General features: G+C 48.5%; 1 protein-coding gene across 1 annotated transcript; it reads right to left on the reverse strand.

The window, feature by feature from the left end:
• Nucleotides 1–15,833: 15,833 nt before the first annotated feature.
• On the reverse strand, nucleotides 15,834–20,248 carry LOC119112622 (nanos homolog 1). The gene is made up of 3 exons (XM_037236841.1): nucleotides 20,131–20,248; nucleotides 17,179–17,384; nucleotides 15,834–16,891 (listed from the first exon to the last, which is right to left on the reverse strand). Exons 1-3 carry the CDS (start codon nucleotides 20,174–20,176, stop codon nucleotides 16,733–16,735), a joined length of 411 nt encoding a protein of 136 aa, XP_037092736.1. The 5' UTR covers nucleotides 20,177–20,248; the 3' UTR covers nucleotides 15,834–16,732.
• Nucleotides 20,249–21,854: the final 1,606 nt, after the last annotated feature.

Here is a 21,854-nt window from a genome sequence, read left to right on the forward strand (position 1 = left end):
CCGCCAGCGCTGCACCACGACACTCCACGTGACCACGTGACCGGGAACACCGCGCAGCACCGCGACAGTCACGGCGCAACAGAAACCCGCGCGGTCGCCGGCCGCCGACTCCGGCGAAAGGTCGCACGTCCGCACGGCCACGGGTCCACGGGTGGCGGCGCCACCGTCGGCTCAGGTCCCGCGCGCTGAGTGCCAGCTCGGCGTCGCGGCTTCATAACTGATGTTTACGGCCTGGGGAGGGGGAGGTAGAACATGGGCATCATCAGGCGTCGTGTGCACGTCGCGCGACGGCTACATCTAACTCCGGGCTGGAACACGCTGTACGCACCCATATCGGGTTGGTTTGATGTATGTTGGTGACCCTGTGCAATGATGGCCTTGGGTTGCATGTGCCGCGCTCGCCAATAAGAGGATGTTTCCTGACTGCGGTAGACACGCTGCGCTTGTTTTTGCCGTGTTCGGCACAGTGTTGTTGTGTGGTCCGCAATGCAACGGCCATGGCACGCAATGCACCGGCCATGGCCCGCCTTCAGCCTGTCGGCCACGATTTAACCTAGTCACGCCACGCTTGGCCGCCCCTACCGGATGCGGACGGGGTTACCGAGCACCGTGCATTCTGGACCGGTGACGTTTTGCTATCCGGCGATAAATTACCCTCGTGGCGTTTGTTGAATGGCGCCGAATGGCATCCGGTTGTTGCCGTTATGCTGGTGACGGTGGGGCCGTCGTCCGCTTCAGACCAGCATCATGGGGCGGGGACGTCACCCACAGGTGCGTGATGTCAGGTCAGGTCTGCACGCACGAGGCCAGCGGCAAAACGCCAGTGATGTTTGCGCCGGCCCTTTGACCAGATGTATGCCGAGGGATGATGCCGCCATGGTAGAATTTCGTCGTCTGGATTGGCGGAAGGACTTTTGTGTTTGCCGGTCGTTTGCCCTTGAGATAATGCAAGAAAATGTTCTGTTAGGCCTGTGGTGGTGCAAAGCATGAATCTAATCCAGAACACCCCCGTGCTGATGCTCCGCTTTACCCGCCGGGAAAGGTGCTCGGACCTTTCGTTCGATAGTGATGCATACGCTGCTGTACAGCACGTCGCAATAAGACATACTTGGCGGCTGGGACTTTCGGAACGCACATGTTGCAGGGGTGATCATGCTCTGTGGAATGCTGTGGCATATTCCTACTTAATGCACCTACTCATGCAGTGCACGATATCTTTGCACGTCTTCCCAACATGGGAGCTGATTCGAACGTGTGCACACTAGTACACGGGTAACTAGCCCAAAACAGTCACAAAGTTTCTGTGTTCACTTGAAGATGTCACACTTTCGCCCAGGGAAGCCTATGCAAGACCAGAGTATGTAGAGGATGTGACAGAAAACGAGGCGACCCGTAGAGTGGCTTTAGGCACAAACATGGTCAACCAGCAAGGCTTCAAAAATTCAGCAAGGTCTATTTCACATAATGGTCAAATGAGCCTATTTCAATTTTGTATGTTTTAGTTTGGAACGAGCGCTTCCTTGTTCTGACGTCCTTGAAGCATGACAACTAACTATAAAGCACAGCTCCGCGGCTGCTACGACAGCGTTTTGCATGTTGAACTTCTTTCGCAGCCGACTGGCAGGTTGCTGGCAAGTCTGCGGGGCGGAGTTCTGCAAAATCACCTGTATGCGGGGAAGGCTGAACCAACTGGAACTACTGAAACAAACCCCAATTTCGCGTGAAATCCAATTGAACTATAGGCTTAACGCAAATAACTTTCGGAATGTCTCTGCATGCGGAGGGGGTGGCAGCGTATTCGGGGGCGGCAGACTTTCCAACTAAATATTAAATTACGCCTTGCGAGTGTAAGCTAACGGCATCTACAACGGCAGGCTTGGCATTCTTGCTTTAAAAATCTTTTTTTTAGATTTTTGTTTTTTCAAAAAAAAAATCTAAAAAAAGCCGTTTCAAAATTGAAGATATCAAGGTCAGCATCAGATATGATGGAATAAGCTTACTTGTAACAGATGATACGTTGAAGTGAGAAGAGCATTGAGCCTTGAATAACGAATTTTCACTATTTGGTCCCGGGGTCCCAATATGTCATCATTTGATTATAACATCAAACGTTTGATGACGCCAGAGCCGCTGCCAGATTGACCGTGTCAGAACCACTGCCATAACGAACGGCGCGACTCACATGGGTTACTTCTATGTGCCGCAAGGTTATGTTAATGGTCTAAGCTTGTCAATTGATGTTTCGGACGTGATGTGCATATTTTGCCTTTCCTCGATTGCATATGTTCCCGTGGTGGCGTATTGTTTACTTGCATCTGCATTTTTGTTTACGTTATTACTTTTAAGTTATTCGATGATTAGCCTCATGCCTGTAATAGCTAATAGTTGTCAAAAAACGTGTAATTTGTGAGAAAACACCGATCGTGATCAAGGCATGCAATCGGCAGCTTTATCTGCCCGTTAGCCGATTGCATTCCAGCGTCTCGCTGTTGAATCGCCGCAAACGCGAATACTTCCATGGCCACTTGTCTTTTCACCATGGGCACAATTCTGTCATACGGCATGGGTATTCGCGTGACCTTCTGTGACGTCATAGATGCCTGGGTGACTCAAATAGGTGGCGCAAAATAGGTGGCGTAAGTTTGCGTGCTTCAAACCCAGAAACAAAAAGTTTGGAGCTTTAAAAAGGCCATGGCTGTGAGCAGCCGGGACATTTTGGAAAATGGCTATCTTGGCTCAAATCTCAGTGCAGATGTGGAACATCCCTTTAAAGGGAATGTTCCACATTTGAAGATGTTAAAGCAAGCATCAGATGTAATCGAACAAGCCCACATATAGATCTTGGCACACTTTTAAGCTGAAAAGACTGGTCCAGAGAAGATAATTTTTCGGTTTAGTGGATGCTCCTCAATACACCGTTGTTTGATTACGTCATCGTACCCTGCACAACCTTGATTTAGAGCCAATGATGGCCGTTATATCTAGAAATCGTGCTTACAAACAGCAGATATGAGCGACTCGACAATTATATGTCGCTTGACCTTGACCGCCGCATGGTCAATGGAATGGCAGAATTTCAATATGTTGTTATGACATTATGGATGCCTGTGTGGCTTTGAAATAGTGTGCACGAAATAGCCTGCACATCTTCGCGGGTATGTTGCTCAGAAACTAGAGGGCTGTCAACTGCGCCGAATGACCTTTAAGACAGCTACCTCAGTTCAAACACCCATGCAACTGTTGGACACTCCCTTTTAGAAAATATGAGCACACTGCAAAATGTCTGAACACTATACGTAACCGTTTAGGATGGAAGCTGACTCGAAACCTTAGCATTGTCTTTTGCCACCTGTATAGGTTTTGTAAATCATCGCGCGAGATAAATGGGAATGCGTGCCTTCCGATAATTATCTTCAATTACACTTTTCGGGTTTCCGTGACTTAGCGTGCGCGTTGAGAGAAGCTCAAAATTTGGGATGCGAATTCCTTGTCACTGGAAGTTTTACGAACGTACACAGGCATTAGTATGAAAGCTTGTTTGCTGCAGCTCGTCTTGAGCTGGGTTCCCAAGGCTTAAAGGCTATACCATGATGTTGATTGGTGGTCATACAAGTGGTACAAATTTGTGTTTGTCCACAGACACAAACTGTGACCCCGTGTAAATGTAAAGGCTATCTTCCGCAGATAATCCTGAGTGGGACCTCAGCAGCCGCAAGGTCATGCCATGAATTTGAGGGGAGAGTAAAATCTGGAACAATTTTCGGACCCTGAAAATATCCTGGAGCTGTCTGACCAACCGTTGAACTGCGTGACTATGAAACCGCGTCTATCGCAAATCATTTTGAACAGAGTTATCGTGGTCTCGCGATCATAGATCGGAGCCTTGAATCCGAAGGTCAAAGCCCCACATACCGAGTTTTGGCCTTTAAATGTGCTCCCCGACTATTATACCTAGAGTGGACAAAAAGCCTGTCTGCTGGATGCCGTCATGAACCGGACTCCCAAGCCACCTGGTTATAACTTGACCACACAGAAGACGAAAACCAGGTGAACATATCTTCTCCCTCTGAATATGCTTGGGATCCCTCACAACGGGGCGGCATCAGAGCCTGCCCCGCGTAAATCATTTGGATCGGGCTTATGTGGTCCCAATAATATACCTTCACCTCGAGCATAAGATAGAAAGTGAGACAAAAACCTGGATACCGATTTATGGCTTCGGAAATGTTTTATGACCTGTGTGGGGCGTTTATTTTCTACAGGCCTTTATATCCTCGTGTTGAGGGTTAGATATTATGGCCTCGAAAATGGATGCCAGGCGATATGCGGCAGACAGGCAGACTTCTCTTCACTCAGAGCAGCAATCCCCATAACCTTGTCTAGGCCACAGTTGGTACCTAGCAAGTTGACGTCTCAGAGTAACGCATTGCGTATGGTGTTGAGATCTTGGGCATTCTGTGCAAGATGATCTCGGGCAGACCAGCGACAGGCTTTATCCGGTATGACAATTTTCAAACATATTCAAGGGCTAAAATTGACAAGATTTTAAGACCATACTCAATGTCATAGGAGAGATGCAACCGTTTTGCCCGTTTTACTGACAGCAGATTACATGAATTTTAATAGCTTGCTTCAAGGCAAAACGAATCCTACGCAAGGGCATTGAGTACCTCTCGTTGTTAACTTTTGCTCGTGCCTTTTCTAGTCATAATGACGGATTGGAGTTTTAGCGCGCGGCGACTTCAAATGGTCATGCAGCGCCCTTAACTATCGTATTCTGAGACAGATTTGCAATTCAAACGTGTTTTATATAAAACCGCCAATGGGTGGGGGACAGCGGGTACCATCATCAGCAGATTACAGGTGGCTGTGCGTGGCATGTGTCCCATGCCCAGACGATCAAGAGCGACTTCCCCTCTCCTGTCTTTGTGGAAAGATCACTGCCACAGCCCGATCCGAGGTTTAATGGCTTTCAGCTTGCTACTGAGCGAATCCAATTGGTGCTATCATCGTCCCTGAGAAATTGGCAAGCAGGATGGGTATATGTCCTCAGCAGGTAATGATGTAACGGGGATTCGCGTTCCTTGCATAACACGCTGGGCTGCAACGTCGGCGTGGTCATTCCGAGAGATCTCCACGTGACTCCTGATCCAGCGCAGGGGCACCACTTTTCCTGCTCCATCCAGCGAGGCAACACGCAAAAGAATATCTTGAGCAAGGAGGTTTGTCAAACACGAGCTTCAGAGAGTAAGAAGGCTGCCCATTGAGTCAGAAAGCACTAAATGTAGATAATTGTCTTCTCTCCTATAAAACAGAGAATTTTTATAAGTTGTAAGCTCGGATGCGTAGGCGGGGACATGGCAAGGCAGCATTAATGAGTGTATTACGAACCCACGCACAAAAGAACAGCCTACACCTGCATGTGTTTTGGACCCATATGTCTAAGTTGTCATATATCCGTCAAAGGAAGGTATGTCATCGAGCGTCTTTCCTTTGAATTCAGTTGCAATTGCCCTTCACTTTCGCATGCTTGTCAGTAACATTTCAGCTGTCGGCAAAGAAAACTCCCATGCGCTGTCTCCGTATCTTTCAAACACTTTTAAAGTGCCTACAGAAAAAGTAACATCTTACCCAGAACCGATGACTTAAACAACTTGCCCATCAGCCCACTTGCATGATATAAAAGGGAACAAAACCTGCGCAATATCTTAGTACGTAACAAAACTAAAAGTCTGGTCGGAAGTACAGGAAAAAGCGAACAAGTATGCGAAAAAAGATGAGAACTGTACACCCGAACACGTCATCTGTATAGTGTCAGAGTAAAACTAACCAAATGCCGTAAAGCTCACCGTTTCAAGCGGGAGGGATACATTGATATTGTTTTTACGGTGGAAGGCACAGAGAAAGTATGAAAAAGTTTGATTATTTATAGGGAACCAAGAGAATAGTAATTGATCGACCAATGCACTACAGAAAAGGTGCACGTAACGCGTAGCGCTTAACAAGAAAATATACTAAATTGCAAAAACAAGTTTCATCTCTGGTTACCTTGATACACACACACACACACACACACACACACACACACACACATATATATATATATATATATATATATATATATATATATATATATATATATATATATACATATATTCCTATATACCAGAGCAAAGGTACATTCCAGTCGTGTGTTTGCGCATTTGCTCGAATGTTCGAATTAGATCTTTCATGTTTTCAGTAAATCATGAATCAGTTCGCCCACAGTCATTTAAATTAGTCTAGGGCAGCTAACATTTCAAGTACGTTCGTTCTCCATTCTGAAGCAATGTAAGCCAGTCCGACGGAGAGTATTCTGGTTTGCATACATACATTCTGGTTTACATGCATACATTTTCGTACATTTTGATTTTCAGATGTATACAAAATATCGTGCTAGCTTTTATTTTTACTACAACTTCGACCTGCGACTTAATGTGGCTATGGATGTGTCTAAAGCTGCTTTATTTCGATGGTAAAGGTAACACAAGCCATGCCTTTGTAGAGCAGGAGAGAGAGACAGAGAGATGAGCGAGAGGGACAGTGGGAGCGGGAGCGAAAGCGAGAGCGAGAGCGAGAGCGAGAGAGAGAGCGAGAGCGAGAGCGAGAGAGAGAGAGAGAGAGAGAGAGAGAAGAGAGAGAGAGAGAGAGAGAGAGAGAGAGAGAGAGAGAGAGAGAGAGAGAGAGAGATAGAGAGAGAGAGAGAGAGAGAGAGAGAGGAGAGAGAGAGAGAGAGAGAGAGAGAGAGAGAGAGAGAGAGAGAGAGAGAGAGAGAGAGAGAGAGAGAGAGAGAGAGAGAGAGAGAGAGAGAGAAAGAGAGAGCGAGAGAGAGATAGAAGACACTTATAAATACAGTGCTGTCAAGTAGTTTTTATAGCTTTATTTGTGATGCGTGTGATGAAACATGTGCCCGTTGTATACATGGGTGGTGCTGATAAGATGGAACCAAAACTCAGCACGGATAAGACCGGTAAGACATAATGAATTCTCATATCACTGTTCAACGTTTCGTAAATGCGCCTGACGCCTTCAGGGAACGCAGGAGCATTCTGTAGACCGCACGCTGTGACGCACCGAGTAGTAACAGTATTTATAGCAGTAACGGTAACAACTTTAAACAGTAGTTCATCGGAAAAATGGTTCTATCAAGAAATATCGCCGGATAAAAAGGTATTCGGTCGCATCGAAAGCAGTCGGCAGGGCCAGATCTTAAATGCAGCAACACATGTTTTGGTGCAGAGCGAAAAGCAAAATACGCCAGATAGCTGTATTTTATGAAGAAAAATCCTCTTTAACGCACTAGCTGCGAGTTTCTAGGTGATCTCGAGCCAAGGAAGCTCCGTGGAAAAGTGGCAGAGTTCCTCCGCACTTACCTGTGCATGGATGACTGGATCCTTAACGCCGGTGTGCAATGCCTCGATAATGTGAAACCGCGCGAATGTCATGGCAGTCATCACGCTTGGCATTGCCGACAATTTGCTGCCTTGTCGGGATCGTGCTGTGGTAGGTGATAGTATGTGTATTGCCTGCCACTCCCCCCCCCCCCCCCTTCCACACACATCCTGCAAGCTTAATGACATGCATTCGTTTAATGATGTTCTTGTCATTGGAATGTAAAGAACATCAGTGCGCAGTGCACTTTTTCAGGATTGCAGTCTTACTGGTTTCCAGGGTTGCGTTTGTAGGTATTGATATATGACATTATATTACTGAAATGGCGATCTTTCTCAGGATAGGTTTTATCAGGAGGATCTTTTATCAGGAGGGAGCAGACGGCCCGGTTGCAATTAAAAATGGCAACTCCATTCACGTCATAACGATGAACTGGCTAAGAGCGACTCCTTAATAAATGTTGTGACCACTTTCTCAATAGTCCTGCAGGCTGGCAGCGGGATGCTTTTATCCGAAAAGTCTGTGCGCTGCACGCTGAGCTGGTGGGAGGGGGAGCGGAGGGAGCGTGATATGTCTGGTCATGGCATTCCTCATGGTGTCCGTCTGAGGCTTCTACGGGGTAGCTATTGTGGACAAGTCGTTCTTCACCCTTCTGGTCTCACTTTGAATCCGATCCGCGTGGAGCAAAGTCTAATTTCCATGTTCGCATGGGTCTATATTACTGCATTCTTACATCTCTCAGGGCGCTGTCTACTGCCATTCGCATCTTTTCCCATGCATTTGGGCTTACGGTAAAACGTCAGTAACAAATGATCCGCTGCTGCCATAATTGGGAATATCTAGGGAACTGATCACCTACTTCCTTTTTTAGAAGCAAAGTGAAGGCCGAAGACCCGTGCTAGTCTTGTCTTGACACGCGCTACGGTGGGGAGGGTCAAATTGACCCACCGAAGGTTTTTCCAGAATGGTTTCTGAACGACGCGGCGCACCCGCGCCAAATTTTTCCTAGCTGTAGATAATTGAATAGCAAATCGTTTGGCATCAAAAATTTAGATGTGCTTTGTAAGGTCGCTGACCTATGGCAGGCCAAAGTCAGGCTATGGTTTCAGCGAAGGCAATTTCTAGGGAATGCTTCAATCTGATCTAACAACGGAGTGTTAAACGAAGCCATACATACCCGAGATGCTTTCTTAGGCAACACAATAGTTGAATGAGCAAGTTACATTGACCTTAGGTCAGGTATGAAGGTCACACCAAGGTCAAAACCAACCTGTTTTATTACTCTAGGGTTTGCTGTATGGGATAGTTTCTGGTGCTCATTTTGTGTTTATTGATAGCAGAAACCGCATTATACATCTTCCATGGACTTCTTAGAGGTCAGAATAGGTCATTCACCTAAAATGACCTGGGTCAACATATTGCTTTAGAAACATACTGCCTAGCGTAATTTTTGTCGCTTAGTCAAATGCAAAACTTAAAGCAATCTTGTATGATTTTGGTCACCTTGACCTCATAAAGGCTAAAAAGGTCACTGACCTTAAACGAGAGTGGGACATTTGGCTTAGAAACGGTTATCTACGTTACGGGGGCACTTTGGAGACCAACCTGGAACTTGACCTTGTTTGACCTTGTTTTACCCGAAGGTCATGACCTAGGAATCTGAAATGCTAAGTGAGTTCACGTACAGGTCAACACACCCTATAAATTTGGTGTATCTAGATTTATTAGCTTCCGAGATCTCGGGGAAGGGTCAAATTCCCCCCCCCCCCACACCCGAGCGAAGGTTATCTAGCTCGCCACTCGGGCGCTTGTTAAGCTCTGACAAGAGTGAATAGCCTTCCACGTCCACCAGTATTAGGGTGGGCCCTTTTTGCAACTTATTTTTTATCAATGGCTACTGGTCAAATTATGATGTGTCGATACATGACGATCACGAATCAAGCCATGAAAACACATTCTGAGAAGTTTTCGTGATGGCGAAGCTGAAAAGTTTGCGGAGCGAAACATCGATTTTTTTGCCAAATTGGTTAAATCCATTAGAAATTGGAAATGAAAACACTCCAAAAATATGTGACGATCAAATCATTCATTGCCTACAAAATGGCACCGCTGAAACCAGTCTGTGTCTGTTTATTTTCGCTGTGCACGACCAAACGTTTCAAAGCTCGATGCTTAATGCCTTGGACCGATCGTAGATGGCGCTAGTGCCGGCGGCCCTCTCGCCGCTGACTAGGCGGAGTTCTGTCCCGCAGGGGCCTTCCGGAGTTTAGGGCAGAGCGTATCCACTCACTGCATCTCCCTCCGACCCACCACTCGCCGCCCCCCCCCCCCCCCCGCCTCTCTCAAGGCCCCATTCTGGCCTAAGCTGCCTAGGCGCCAATCTTAGGCAGCTACTGTTTCTGCATGCGCCTTGCCGTCCTGCCTGTCTGCCCCCACCACCGTCGCCACCGCCTCGGTCGTCAGTTTGACTGCTCTCTCGATTGACTGTGTGTGGCAGGGGACGCCTGTGCTAAGGGGCAGCGAGTGGTGGGTCTGAGGGAGATGCAGTGAGTGGCTACGCTCTGTCCTAAACTCCAGAAGGCCCCTGGGACAGAGCTCCACCTAGCGGGTGGCGAGAGGGCGGCCGGCACTAGCGCCATCTATGATCGGTCCGAGGCGCCAAGCACCGAGCATTGAAACGTTTGTTCGTGCACAGCGAAAATAAACATACACAGACTGGTTTCAGCGGTGCCATTTTGTAGACAATAAATAATTTAATCGGCACACATTTTTGTATTTTTTTTCATTTCCAATTTCTAATGGATTTAACCAATTTGGCAAAAAATCGGTGTTTCGCTCCGCAAACTTTTCGGCTTCGCCATCACGAAAAATTCTCAAAATGTGTTTTCATCGCTTGATTTATGATCGTCATGTGTCGACACATCAAAATTTGACATAAAGCTGTTGATAAAAAAGTTGCAAAAAGGGCCCACCCTAACCAGTACGTCATCTACGCGCTTTCAGTTCCATAACTGGGTATCTAGGTCCCCGTGTTCACAGCATTGTCCGATAGGCTAGAGGTTCGCCGTGTCCATAGCACTGTATCCTTCCAAAAGGTTAGAGGTTCTGTGCGTTCATAGGGCTATCCCCGATAGGTTAGAGGTTCCCCGTGTTCATAGGTCTGTCCCCCTCCCCATAGGTCGTGAAATAGTGCGAAAAGCACGTTTAGAACGGAGCCCATAACAATATTCCACATCGAATATGATAGATTGGCATATCGACAGCGAAATGGGACCTTGGTGGTAAAGAGGTATAACATGGCGCCCGTAACCTGATCACGGATGACTGGTGATGTTGAGGAGTGTTTTTCTGTCACTTAACAACTCTGTACGCATTGGTCAAACAGCGACACGTTGAGATGTAATATGACTATTCCTTACATCTTCCGTATGCTAAGTTTTGGCCCTATGCAGTCATAGCGTACAACGTGCAAGCGCCTCATCAGAAGCGTTGAAAGCACATCGAGAACACCCATGAGCACAACCAAGAAAACCGAATGCGTGTCTAGAAAGCCGATTATGAACAATGCCGCGATAACATTCAGCCGCAATTGTACTTCGAACATTCTGCTTCCAAACTGCATACACACCAAACAAAGGCCAAAATACCCACTACTGAAATTCGTTTTCAGGGCCACGTGAGCTAAGTAGGCGAGTTTTACGTGTCTCGGTACGTAAAACAGCGCGTGGAGTTTTGCCCGGTGACGACTCTCTCTACCGCTGATTGGTCCATGTCCGAGCTGACGAGGACGCCCGCCAGGCTCCCGGTTCAGTAACATGCTCCCTCAGCGGTCCTTTGCCGTGGTCTGGGCTGGCTTCTTCCCTTGACCCATCTCTGGCCGTCCTCTATCTCCATGCGGTGTTGGACGCTGCTGTGCTTGATGCTCCGCTGATAAGTCTTTTCTGGGACTCTCATCACATTAAATGATCTTGTTTTTGGGCAGTCGCCTGACACCGCGTTACCGCGAGGTGTTGTTCCAAGGGGCCATGTGCTGCTCTTCTGGCAGGTCCTGTGCGCGCAGACGGTTTGCCAGGCGTGCTGCACCGTTGCTGGCTATTCTGGCTTTCAGGCCGCGTTCTTATTGCAATCCACAGCGGGGATGTTAATAAAGGGTGTGGTGGCGAAGGTTAAACGGACACAAGCAAAAAGGTAATAAAAGTAAACAACTTAAGTGATACCTTACAGGATGATCCCGGCAGTGGTGCAGGCAGGGCAGGGCACAAGAGCCATCTGCCCCTCCCACTCCACTCACCAACACTTAGTTCACGGGGGGATCCTAGGGTCTCTCAAGACCGACGATCAGGGGCTCGATTTCCCTGGCCGGTCGCATTACGGGGCCGGCTCGCCCTCAAATGCCACTCAGGGGGTGCTTTGCGCCGATGGAAGGTCTCTTGAGTCGATGATGGTTTCTATGCTGGTCAGGCACTTCAGTACCGAATGATCGGCTACGTGTTGGTGTGAATCTAATGGCTTATTTCCCAAGACGGGGATAAGGCAGGGACTCAAGATTGGCATTAGCCAGGGCCCTTGAGTCCTTGAGAGTCTCCCTGTGACGACCTGGGGTCCCACAGTGCCTCACGGGTCCCACAGTGCCTCACAGGGGCTCTGTACTAGCAAAAGGTCTCGAGTTGGCCAGGGGCAGTGTTTGAGGGGGACTGAAGGAACTGAAGTACGCCTTGGTCTCTAAAGTGCCCCCAGAACCTAGATAACTGTTTCTTAGTTAAGGTCACGTGTTCAGTTGAGGTCCGTGACCTTGTCTGACCTTTTGAAAGTCATGGTGACCAAAATTATACAAGACTGCTCCGAGTTTTGCATTTGAATAAGCGACAAAAATTACGCTAGGCAGTGTGTTTCTGAAAACAAATGTCGACCAAAGTCATTTTAGGTCAACAACCTATTCTGACCTTTAGGAAATCCATGAAGGATGTTTAATGCGGTTCCTGCTTTCAACAGATTCGAAATGAACACCAGAAACTATCCCATACAGCAACTCCGAGAGTAATAAAACAGATCGGGTTTGACCCTGATCTTACCTTTATACCTGACCTCAGGTCAACGTAATTCTCTCATTTCATATTTGTGTTACCTAAGAAAGCATCTCAGATATGTATGGCTTCGTCCAACACCCCATCATGCATCAGATTGAACAATTCCCTGCAAGTTGACTTCGCTGATACCGTGGCCTGACTTTGAACTGCGATAGGTCAGCAGCCTTAAATCTACGCAGTACGTCTAAATTTTTGATGCCAAACAATCCGCCATTCAATTGTCTACAGCTACACAAAGCATGGCGCGGCTGCGCCGCGCCGTTCGGAAACCATTCTGGAAAAAAAACCTCTGGGGGACGAGTCAATTTGGCCCTCACCCGAGCGCATGTAAAGGCCAATACACTGCAGAAATCAGGCGTTTAACGACCGCATGGAACAAATCACCAGTGACCTTAAGTAATAATGGCTTAATCAACTCTTTCTAAACAGATAGAATTCAGAAGCTTTTTCATAATGTTTTATCTGCGACCTAAAGACATTGAGGACATGGCGAAGGCAGATTACAGATCGTTATGTTTGATTGACATTTGAGGGTGAAAATTTTTACTGTAGATCGAGTGGTCAACAATATGTATTAACATCGCCAAGTCACGCCTGTCTGGAAATGGTAAACATTCAGTCAGAATCGACTTGTGATGCAATTTGTATAACGCGGTTTTTAACATGCGCGCTCGCAAATCGTAGCAACAAAAACCTCGACACCAGGCGTTGCAGTCAGTGGTTAACTTTTCGTCATGGCCCACCTGTGGACAAAAATGATCACGGTTGTGAAATAGCTACCTTTGAATACTTGAATCGGCTGGTAATAAAAATAAAGTGACATGATTTTGAGCATGCGTACTCGCAAATCTTAGTTTAAAAAAACCTCGGCGTCCATGCGTTGCAGTCTCCGTGGGCCGCGCAGCGGCGGCTCAATAGCTAATACTGAGCCGCGGCCAACGGATGGACAAAAATGATGACGCTTCCGAACGAAGCACCTTTGAACGCTTCAGCACATCAAAGCTTACATCTACCAGGCAGTCTGAGCGCATATTTCGCGTATGCAATTTTTAGACTGATGATAAGAACGGTTTGGCTCTTGAAGCACTGCGAAGTGGTGCTGGAATCTGGTAGTGGAACTGGAAGAGTAAGGGTAGATTCTCTGTTTCCGTATTTCTGTAACTATTAATCTGTCCAGAAGACAGATTAGCACGACGCTCGCCATCTGGTTGCACTTGCAATAACCGACGCCTTTTGGTTTTACGGAAGCTGCAACCCAGACCATCGCTGTCCTTGCTCTCGAGGTTGCGGGCGGGCGTGTTCAAACCTTTCGATGCACTTTTTCACTAATCCATTCTGAAAAATGGATGTTCTTAGGCAAACATTGGATGGCCTTGCTTGTTTAAAAAAACTATTTCGACCTACTCTATTCAACAATAATGATACCTCCCCTCTACTCAACAATAATGAGGCCCCTCATTTCATTCCGGGCAAGGGTAGAACACCACCGGTACATTGCCACTTCCGGTCAAGAGCTGATAGGCCACTCCGTCCCATCGCGAAGCGTCTTCTCGCTGTCATTCTGGCGACATGACGCGGGATCTCCTGGTCGATCCGGGAGCCATTGGAAGAATATATGAAGGAAGGAAGGAAGGAAGAATTATATCATATCGCGTTGTTTTCTTCCTGACACGGGAGGCCTTCTGACCCGGATCAGCACAGGAACCCTCATTGACGCAACAACATCCCTGATCGCCAAAGGTGGTCCAATAATTGGCACACAGGCTCCAGTTCCGTGCTTTTCTGTTTCCTTCAGAGGCATTGAGGAATCCTTGAACGTAGGTTGCAGATGAAATGGGGTCCTAAGCTTGCATTAAGATTGCTAATCCATGTTCGTCTTAAACTGTGCAAGATTCAGTCAGAAATGATTACCGATAAAAAACTCTGTAATGTGTTTTTGAACATACGCGTCCGCAATTCGTAGCAACAGCAGCCTGAACGCCCGGCGTTGCAGTCTCCGTAGGCCGTGTGGCGTCGGTCTGCGGCTGCGACATTAAGCTATGGACCAATAAGCAAACGAAAAAGATGACGCTTCTTCAGGAAGATGGCTGATGAACTAGGTAAATCGGCATGCATATTCAAATATGGCGCAAAAGTGAGCTAAACACAACCTTAATCTGAAGAGTGGGGGGAGGGGGGGGGGGCAGTTAACAATGCTGGCCCCCGCATCTTGAAAAGTGGGCGGCCATGGCCCCCATGTTCTTACGCCCATGCTCTTAAGAACACTACATTTCCCCTTACTTAGCCTCTTTATTATTGTATCCCATGTGATGTTTTCAGCACTCAAAACATTGCCTTAACCTTAAACTTGAATTTATTGAAGGAGGCATCAGGTGCGATTAAACAAGCCCACTTATAACTGCTGTTAGACTTGAGTGGAAAAGACTCCTCCAGACAACACGATCTCTCTGTTTAGTAAATATGCTCCCCAATAAGTCCTTGTATGATTAAGTGCCATGCTACGCACAGCATTGAGAGCCATTTGACGGCCGGCATATCTGGAAATTGTGCTCACAAACGCCAGATATGAACGACTCCACAATTATATGATTATTGGCCTTGATCGCCACATGGCTAATGGAATCGCAAAAATTGGATGATGTTATTATGGCGCCATAAAATTCTCTGTGATCTTGAATTGTTCTTCCCGAAGGTCACTGCATCTGGGCGGGTGTGTACCTCAGAAACAAGGTGTTTAGGTCTTAAAAAGGGCAGGGATGTGAGCTGTATCAAATGATCCTCAAAATGACCATTTTGGCTAAAAAAACTCATAGAAATATGGAACAATACTTTTTTATTGTCGCCCTCGAATGACATTTAGCTTGCTGTGCAGCAGCGCTCAAGCCGGTGACGGCCTGCGGACATGGGGCTGGAGCACCAAAAAGATCCCAGGATTCCATTGAAATGGAACCCTACAGAGTCCTGGATCCACGCTTGGAACCCAGACACATGTCTGACATCGGCCTGTACGCCATGAGAGGTGGCGTGCGGGTCGCACGTGACATGTGCAGCAATGACGCCGACACCTTAACCCACAAGGCATCATCGACCGAGCTGCAGGGGCGGTATCTTTGCCAACGAGCATCTCGGTCAGGTAACACAGATGTCGCCAGCGTCGTCCATCCGCTTCCGCCGCCCGTCCGCAGCAAGAGGGCGCCAAACGGTGCACCGAACACACGTCTAAACGGTACACGTCTCCCCTCTTCCTGCGGTCGCAGCCCTGCAGGTTGTGACGGGGCCCGGCGGTCGACAGCGCGTCGAAATGACACCTCGACCCTTACCTCGGGCCGGGACGGACAAGCGCGGCTTGCCACAGCCCGCAATCAGCCTGGCCCTAAGGCAGCCTGCTGCTCCGAATGTTCTCCCTAGATTTCCTGAAACCCGGATGTCAAAATGTGCAGCATAGTCAGACTCATCGAGAAAATATTTTTAAAACACGAATTCGCCCCTTCACAGCCAGTGCATGGAAAAAAGGCCATATCAACCATCTGGCCAAGCGGACAAGCCTTCACGAGCTTGCTATAGGTTTGAATCACTCCGCCGGACTGTCCTGGCCTTAATGGCAGCACGACTCGGGCAAGCGCAATCTGTGGCTGGCACGTGACAAGCGAAACAATGGGCACCAGATATTGACGAACCGCATAAACAGTACATTTAGAGACCTATGCGCTATTGGATAAGGCTTCAGACCGCAGTTGGCGGACACATTGAGCAGTAGACCGGCGCGCGAGAATCTGGCCCTCCTGTGAATAATCGCTGCATCACGTTTATCCAAGTCGTCTTTACATCCTACTGCAAAACCCAACTGAAGCAATAATTTATTTCGTGAATTTCGTAACGCCGACAGATGAGCAAACACTTGTATAAGTGAGACGTGGTCCATAAAACGAGAAGCATTTGCTACGATCATGACGCGAGTAAATCTGCAGCTCAAACCGTCCCGTAAAACCAATCTCGCCCACAACCGATTGCGCATCATAAAACGAACAAAAAACATGGTACAAACTGTAGCGCACACCTGGTGCGTAAGACATCACAAATAAACGTAAAACGAATACGGCCTGGTAGGTCGACGCCAGGTTTCCGCGCAGTTAGCGGCAGGCTGCGATCCCCAGCTGAGCTCCCACTAAACTACAGTTGCAAATTTCTCCAGTACGCGGCGCAGCTGGCTGCCTTCAGTAGTGAACCGTTTTGCGGATCATGCGCGGCATGGTCGGCTTGCAGACAGGTCTCAGCGGGCAGTACTTGATGGTGTGCGCGTTGTCGCCGCGAGCTCCGCACGTGGGGCAGGTGTAGGCGCGGAGAACTGGGCAGCGTACTGTGCCATGCTGGTCCTGAGGGCAGCGCAGGGGTACTGAGTGCAACCAACAGCCATTCGAGGCTTCTGCCAGTACACGCAGAGGCCCCGAGACTATATCTCTCGAGGGCTAGCCGGGGTCGCAACGCCCGGACGCGCAAGCGGGCAATCATCATGCATCGCACATGAGGATCAGTATCCGATGAGGCCCGCCTTGTTCACAAGCCACGTGGCAAATTCACGAGAGACGGTTGCGAAACAATTGGACGAGGACCTGCATCACATCCGGCGTTCCCCACGACTGAACACCACCCAGCTACCCACCTTGAGGATGTGATTCGAATAGAACTGGGCCGTCTCGCCGTTGTTTTTGCAGAAGACGCACAGCTCTGGGAGGGCCTTCTTGGCCTTACGGCGCGCCTCCAGCAGCGGCCGACTCAGCAGACGCACGCTGCTGATCTCCAGCTCCGGGCAGAACTCACTCTCCCGGCCGTTCTCCCGAAAATCGGCCAGGATCGCCTCCACGTCGTCTGGAACGGTCACAAGGTGATGTAAACCGTTCACCCTTACGTGAATCGTTCACTTTGAAAACCCAATATCATTTTTTAAGGGCGCTTTTTTATTTGTTCGTTTGATACCATTTCAGGAGGCACGGGGGCGGGGGGGGGGGGGGCAACCGCAGCAAGCCTTATCCGTCAAAATGTGGTGTTAGTTGACGTCGTTTCCTGGCCAAGATAACCTCTAGGCCTTGAACTGGAAAGAAAACTCGCATGGGCATTGCAACAATCGGTAACAGCATGCAGTGAAACTGAAAAACGGGATGCTTCAACCTGTTCTTTAATACTAGCTACAGATGCGACTGGAAAACCCCACGTATACGAAAGATCGAAAGATCTCAGCATTCGGCACGGTTGCCGGAGCATCACTGCTGAAGTGCGAATTTTGGAACAATGGGATGGTAGTGGCACCGTTGCTGGCGGCATGTCCCTCTCACTCTATCCCCTACTCACTCACTCACTGAGCAATGTTAATGATCCTGAAGGTCACCATGGCACCAGCTGAGGAAAGAAGCGGAAGGAGATGGGCCGTATCGAGAGGGACACGAAATGACGAACATCCCTCAGCTATTAGTTTCGAAGAGGCGACTCCAAATGACTCAGAGCGTAGATGCACACATCGGTAGAAAGTTTTGTGCCCGACGCGGTACACTCGGCCCCATAATGCGATCTACGAGTAACTTCACGCATGGTCTTTGCAAGATCCCATCTGGCGTATTGTTTAAACTGAATATGTCCAGCATTTGCTTTTTCTAAGCGTCGCGATCTTGACAGCACACCTCAGATTAGGGTCAGGAAGGCAAAAATTGCAATAATAAATTTCACGCAAGCGAATATGGATCAAATTCAGCCTCAAACGGGAAATGGAGCGTGCTCGAGCAATACACTTGCTTAACTGACACTCTTGGCGGTCTTCAGTCCGTTCTAAATTATTTGGGTACGACAGTTTCTATTTGTTAATATTCTCTAGTTTATAACTTAATGGAGCGCATATTTCTTAATGGTGAAGACCTATCTGCGAATCCGTGCGTAGGCAAATGTGCTCAAATTCCACTGTCATTTTGCCCCTTTTATACCTGCAACTTCTAATCCCTGCATGTCATGCCGCTATATTGAATGCATTTAATGTTTCAAGAGTAATTACGAAATAATCGGGGCTCGCGATATATAATCTTCCAAGCGATTTAGGCTCCGGCCCTTTACCTCGGCCATTCGCACCGGATTCCCAAGCGCCTATCCAGAGGCTCTGTCCGCCTCAAATTTCTGCCTGCCTCAAATTGAGAGCTTTCCAGCTTCAGGTTCATACGATGCGTATGTTTTAAAGGTTAAGGGCGCAAAGACGCCTCTTCGCTTGCTTTTGGGTCACCCCGTGCTCTCGTTAGGATCTCCCTCCTTGGGAGACGTGTCTATTCCGTATTTTCTTACACGTCCTTGCGCCCCCTCACTCTCCCCATTCCACTGCTGTTTGGGGCGTCCCACCACTTGGCTTGGGATGTCCCCGCGAAACTGAGAACGCCCTTCTGTGGTTACGTGCATTCGTATGGAGGCTGTCCTCTACCTTACTGGCGCCCGAGTGATCTTACCATGCAGCCCGGTGTGAACTAGTGCGGTAGCCTAATTGATTCTAAGCCTAGAAGTGGAGCGTTTCAGGACTTTGTATGGCTATCCCTGGCAATACTGGTGAGTTCTACAACTCGTACCTCAGTTCAACAGGTTAACACAAACACGAAGCATTCAACACTGGAATCAATTCTTTTAAAGCTAGTACCAGTTTTACTTAACCTCCCTAAATGTAATCAAATGCAACTGAACGTTAAACATGTCAAACGTGTATCGTCCACGGTTGTGCGCACGGCTTACGTTTCGCCAAACAAAAAGAAAGCCGACGATGAAATCACAATTTTCACAGTGCTTTTTTCACACGCCCTTGACCAGCCATTTAATCCCGCTGTCCCTTCTTGAAACGGCGCCGGCCGCCTCCACGTCAGCAAATCCTCGCCTCGCCCAGGGCGGTTTGAACTTTGACCGGGACCAGGCTTCGTCGTCACCCGACCACCTAGCGACAGGGCGGCGGCCCTGCGCGGCCGAAGCCGGCAACACTTTGAAGCAATGACCCCTGTAGCTTTAGCTGCGTCGTCCCACGGTTCGAGCGACGTGACACGGCGGTGACTAAGTTTCCCGAGGGAAATGGGGAGGGAAGCGCTCTCCCCCACGGTCGTGAACTAGGAAAAACATCCACGACAAAGTATGCGCAGAACATACCCAAGACCAGCGAACGCCACGCTTGGGACTCTTCGCGCTTATTGCTGCCGGTTATAGGCGCAGCACGAGTCCGGTCCTAAGGCGCGACAGACGGGATAGATCAGAACTGCTAAGACAGAGCGGGGGCGTATCACGGTATATGCGTGAATAGAATCCCAGCTTCAGCGGTGCTAAGTGACCGAACAACATACAAACGGGGACAGGTGGGAGCGCTTCATAACTACTTATCGTTTATGTGAGAGTAAACTAGAAACGCGTTATTCCAACTCTTACAAGCACCCATTCGGTGCCACTGTGCATGACTGTCGACATCTTTCCCGCCTCGACCACCACCTCCCAGTGAGCCGACCGGCAACCGGTCTCTAGTTATTTACGGAGGTCGCAGAAACGATCCGGCAACCCACCCCTCCGCTGCATTAAATCCATTCATTGGCGTACACAGGAGTCAGCGGCTTACCTTCAAAAGAGACGGCTGGGAAGTAGGAATACAGATCTGACCACATCTTCCCTGTACCAGAATATCACGCCCGTGGAGCTACCTGTCTGCAACTTAAACAGCCCCTCGGCTTTCTCCCGCCAACTCTGTCCCGTGCCCGCAGGCAATGCAGCCCTCTGAGCAAACGACGTCACATGGTAGGACAGCCAATCAGTGCTCGGAACTGTCACGTGCGTTTATCTCTTATTGGTTGGCCTCCCGCTGCCATGCCACTTCCGCCCGAGCGTGTATTGTTGGGTTTGCTATCGGCTATCCTCGGATTTGGGGATTCCATTCATTCCATATCCATTCACATCTAATGCTCGACACAGCTGGCAGTAGAAGTTGGTGTTTCAATTAGTAATTTTCCCAGCAGTCCCGGGAGGCGTTCATTACAGGCTACTGCGTATCAACCCCAACGATCCTGGGTTAAATTGTTGCTGTCACCACACGTTATGCGAGACAATTCGCAAGCCACCTGCAAACAGGAACACATTTGCGTGACAGTGCCATTACATGCTGTTGTCTCAGCCGAATGATTTTGGTGCCGTGTTCGTTCGACCTCGGCTGCGGACCGCCCAGTGACGCGCCTGTGTGGTGATACCCGCCGAGCGGACCTTCGACACAAATACACTGCTATGGAGCTGATTTGTAACAAAGCCTCAGTCGGCGGCAGCCCGGCTAACTAGCGCGACTTCTTCCACGGACGGATTCCGCGAATTTTCGGCGGGTCACGTTTAAGGCTATCGTCATCGAAATTAAGGCTATCGTAAAGTGCTGCGAAATGCGCAGATGCTTGAGGCGTTTATTGATTACCTTGAGTTGGTATTTTGTGCTTGTGTCATTTAACACCTCCATCTCACCCAGTTCAGGCGACAGCGTGTTGTATTTGTAATCGATTTCGAAAAGCCGTTTCCCAACCGATTTGTGACATCGTTATGGCATGGATGGTGCTGGGCTGCGCAGGTGATTTGTAGATGGTATATGCACCTGTATCACACACTTGGTTTCATCGCACTACTGACTGGCGAGATCTCACATGAATCCTAAAAAAAACGCCCCCAAAGCGCCGGGTCCATGGATTTCGCGCGAGCGTGCGTGCGCCGCCGCACGTATTTACCAGCGCTGTCGTCGGCGCGATTGCCCGTTCTCTGTCGGGTTAAAATTGTGCTGATTTCGTTTCGCTGCGACCCTTCGATGCCGAGATGTAAGCCTGGCTCCTGTCCGTCATTTGTAGATTTTTAGTGACTTGTAAATTTTGCGCCTCCCATGTTAACCCCATGGGGCAGGTTTGCGCGTGCCACGTGTGACATGTTACGCCGTCAGCGTCACATCACGCAATCTTCGAAAGTTACGAGGTCAATTATCCTTTAAATATGTAAAAGCGAAGACATTTGCATTATAAGCTTCATAGACCGTCACATCGTCGGTATACTTTTATTAATTTACGGTATGCTAGATCTTTTGGCAATACGGACAGCGCAGCTGGCCAAGAGTATGAGCACATTATGTATGAGCACATTAGTTTGGATAGGAAAAAGTGAGATAAACGTCCCTAAAGTGGTACTTGTGGGGCTTTATCAGAATCGAAATTGTTATGGGCTTTTCTTTCCTCATCAAAACGTCTCTTAACAGATACTAGTTATCGAACAATAGTACATGTACGTCAAGTTACGTTGTTTTAATCTCCAAATAGCTTGTGTAAC

Source organism: Pollicipes pollicipes, unplaced genomic scaffold, assembly GCF_011947565.3.
Source record: "Pollicipes pollicipes isolate AB1234 unplaced genomic scaffold, Ppol_2.1 Scaffold_7261;HRSCAF=8764_pilon_pilon_pilon, whole genome shotgun sequence".
NCBI lineage: Eukaryota > Metazoa > Arthropoda > Thecostraca > Pollicipedomorpha > Pollicipedidae > Pollicipes > Pollicipes pollicipes.

Bases quoted from the DNA above. Each gene is read 5' to 3' on its own strand.
- LOC119112622 (XM_037236841.1), bottom strand. From the start codon at position 20,176: ATGTGGTCAGATCTGTATTCCTACTTCCCAGCCGTCTCTTTTGAAG. The intron at 17,385-20,130 runs GTAAGCCGCTGA...TGACCGTTCCAG, and splicing joins CCCAGCCGTCTCTTTTGAAG to ACGACGTGGAGGCGATCCTG. The intron at 16,892-17,178 runs GTGGGTAGCTGG...CGCTGCCCTCAG, and splicing joins ATTCGAATCACATCCTCAAG to GACCAGCATGGCACAGTACG.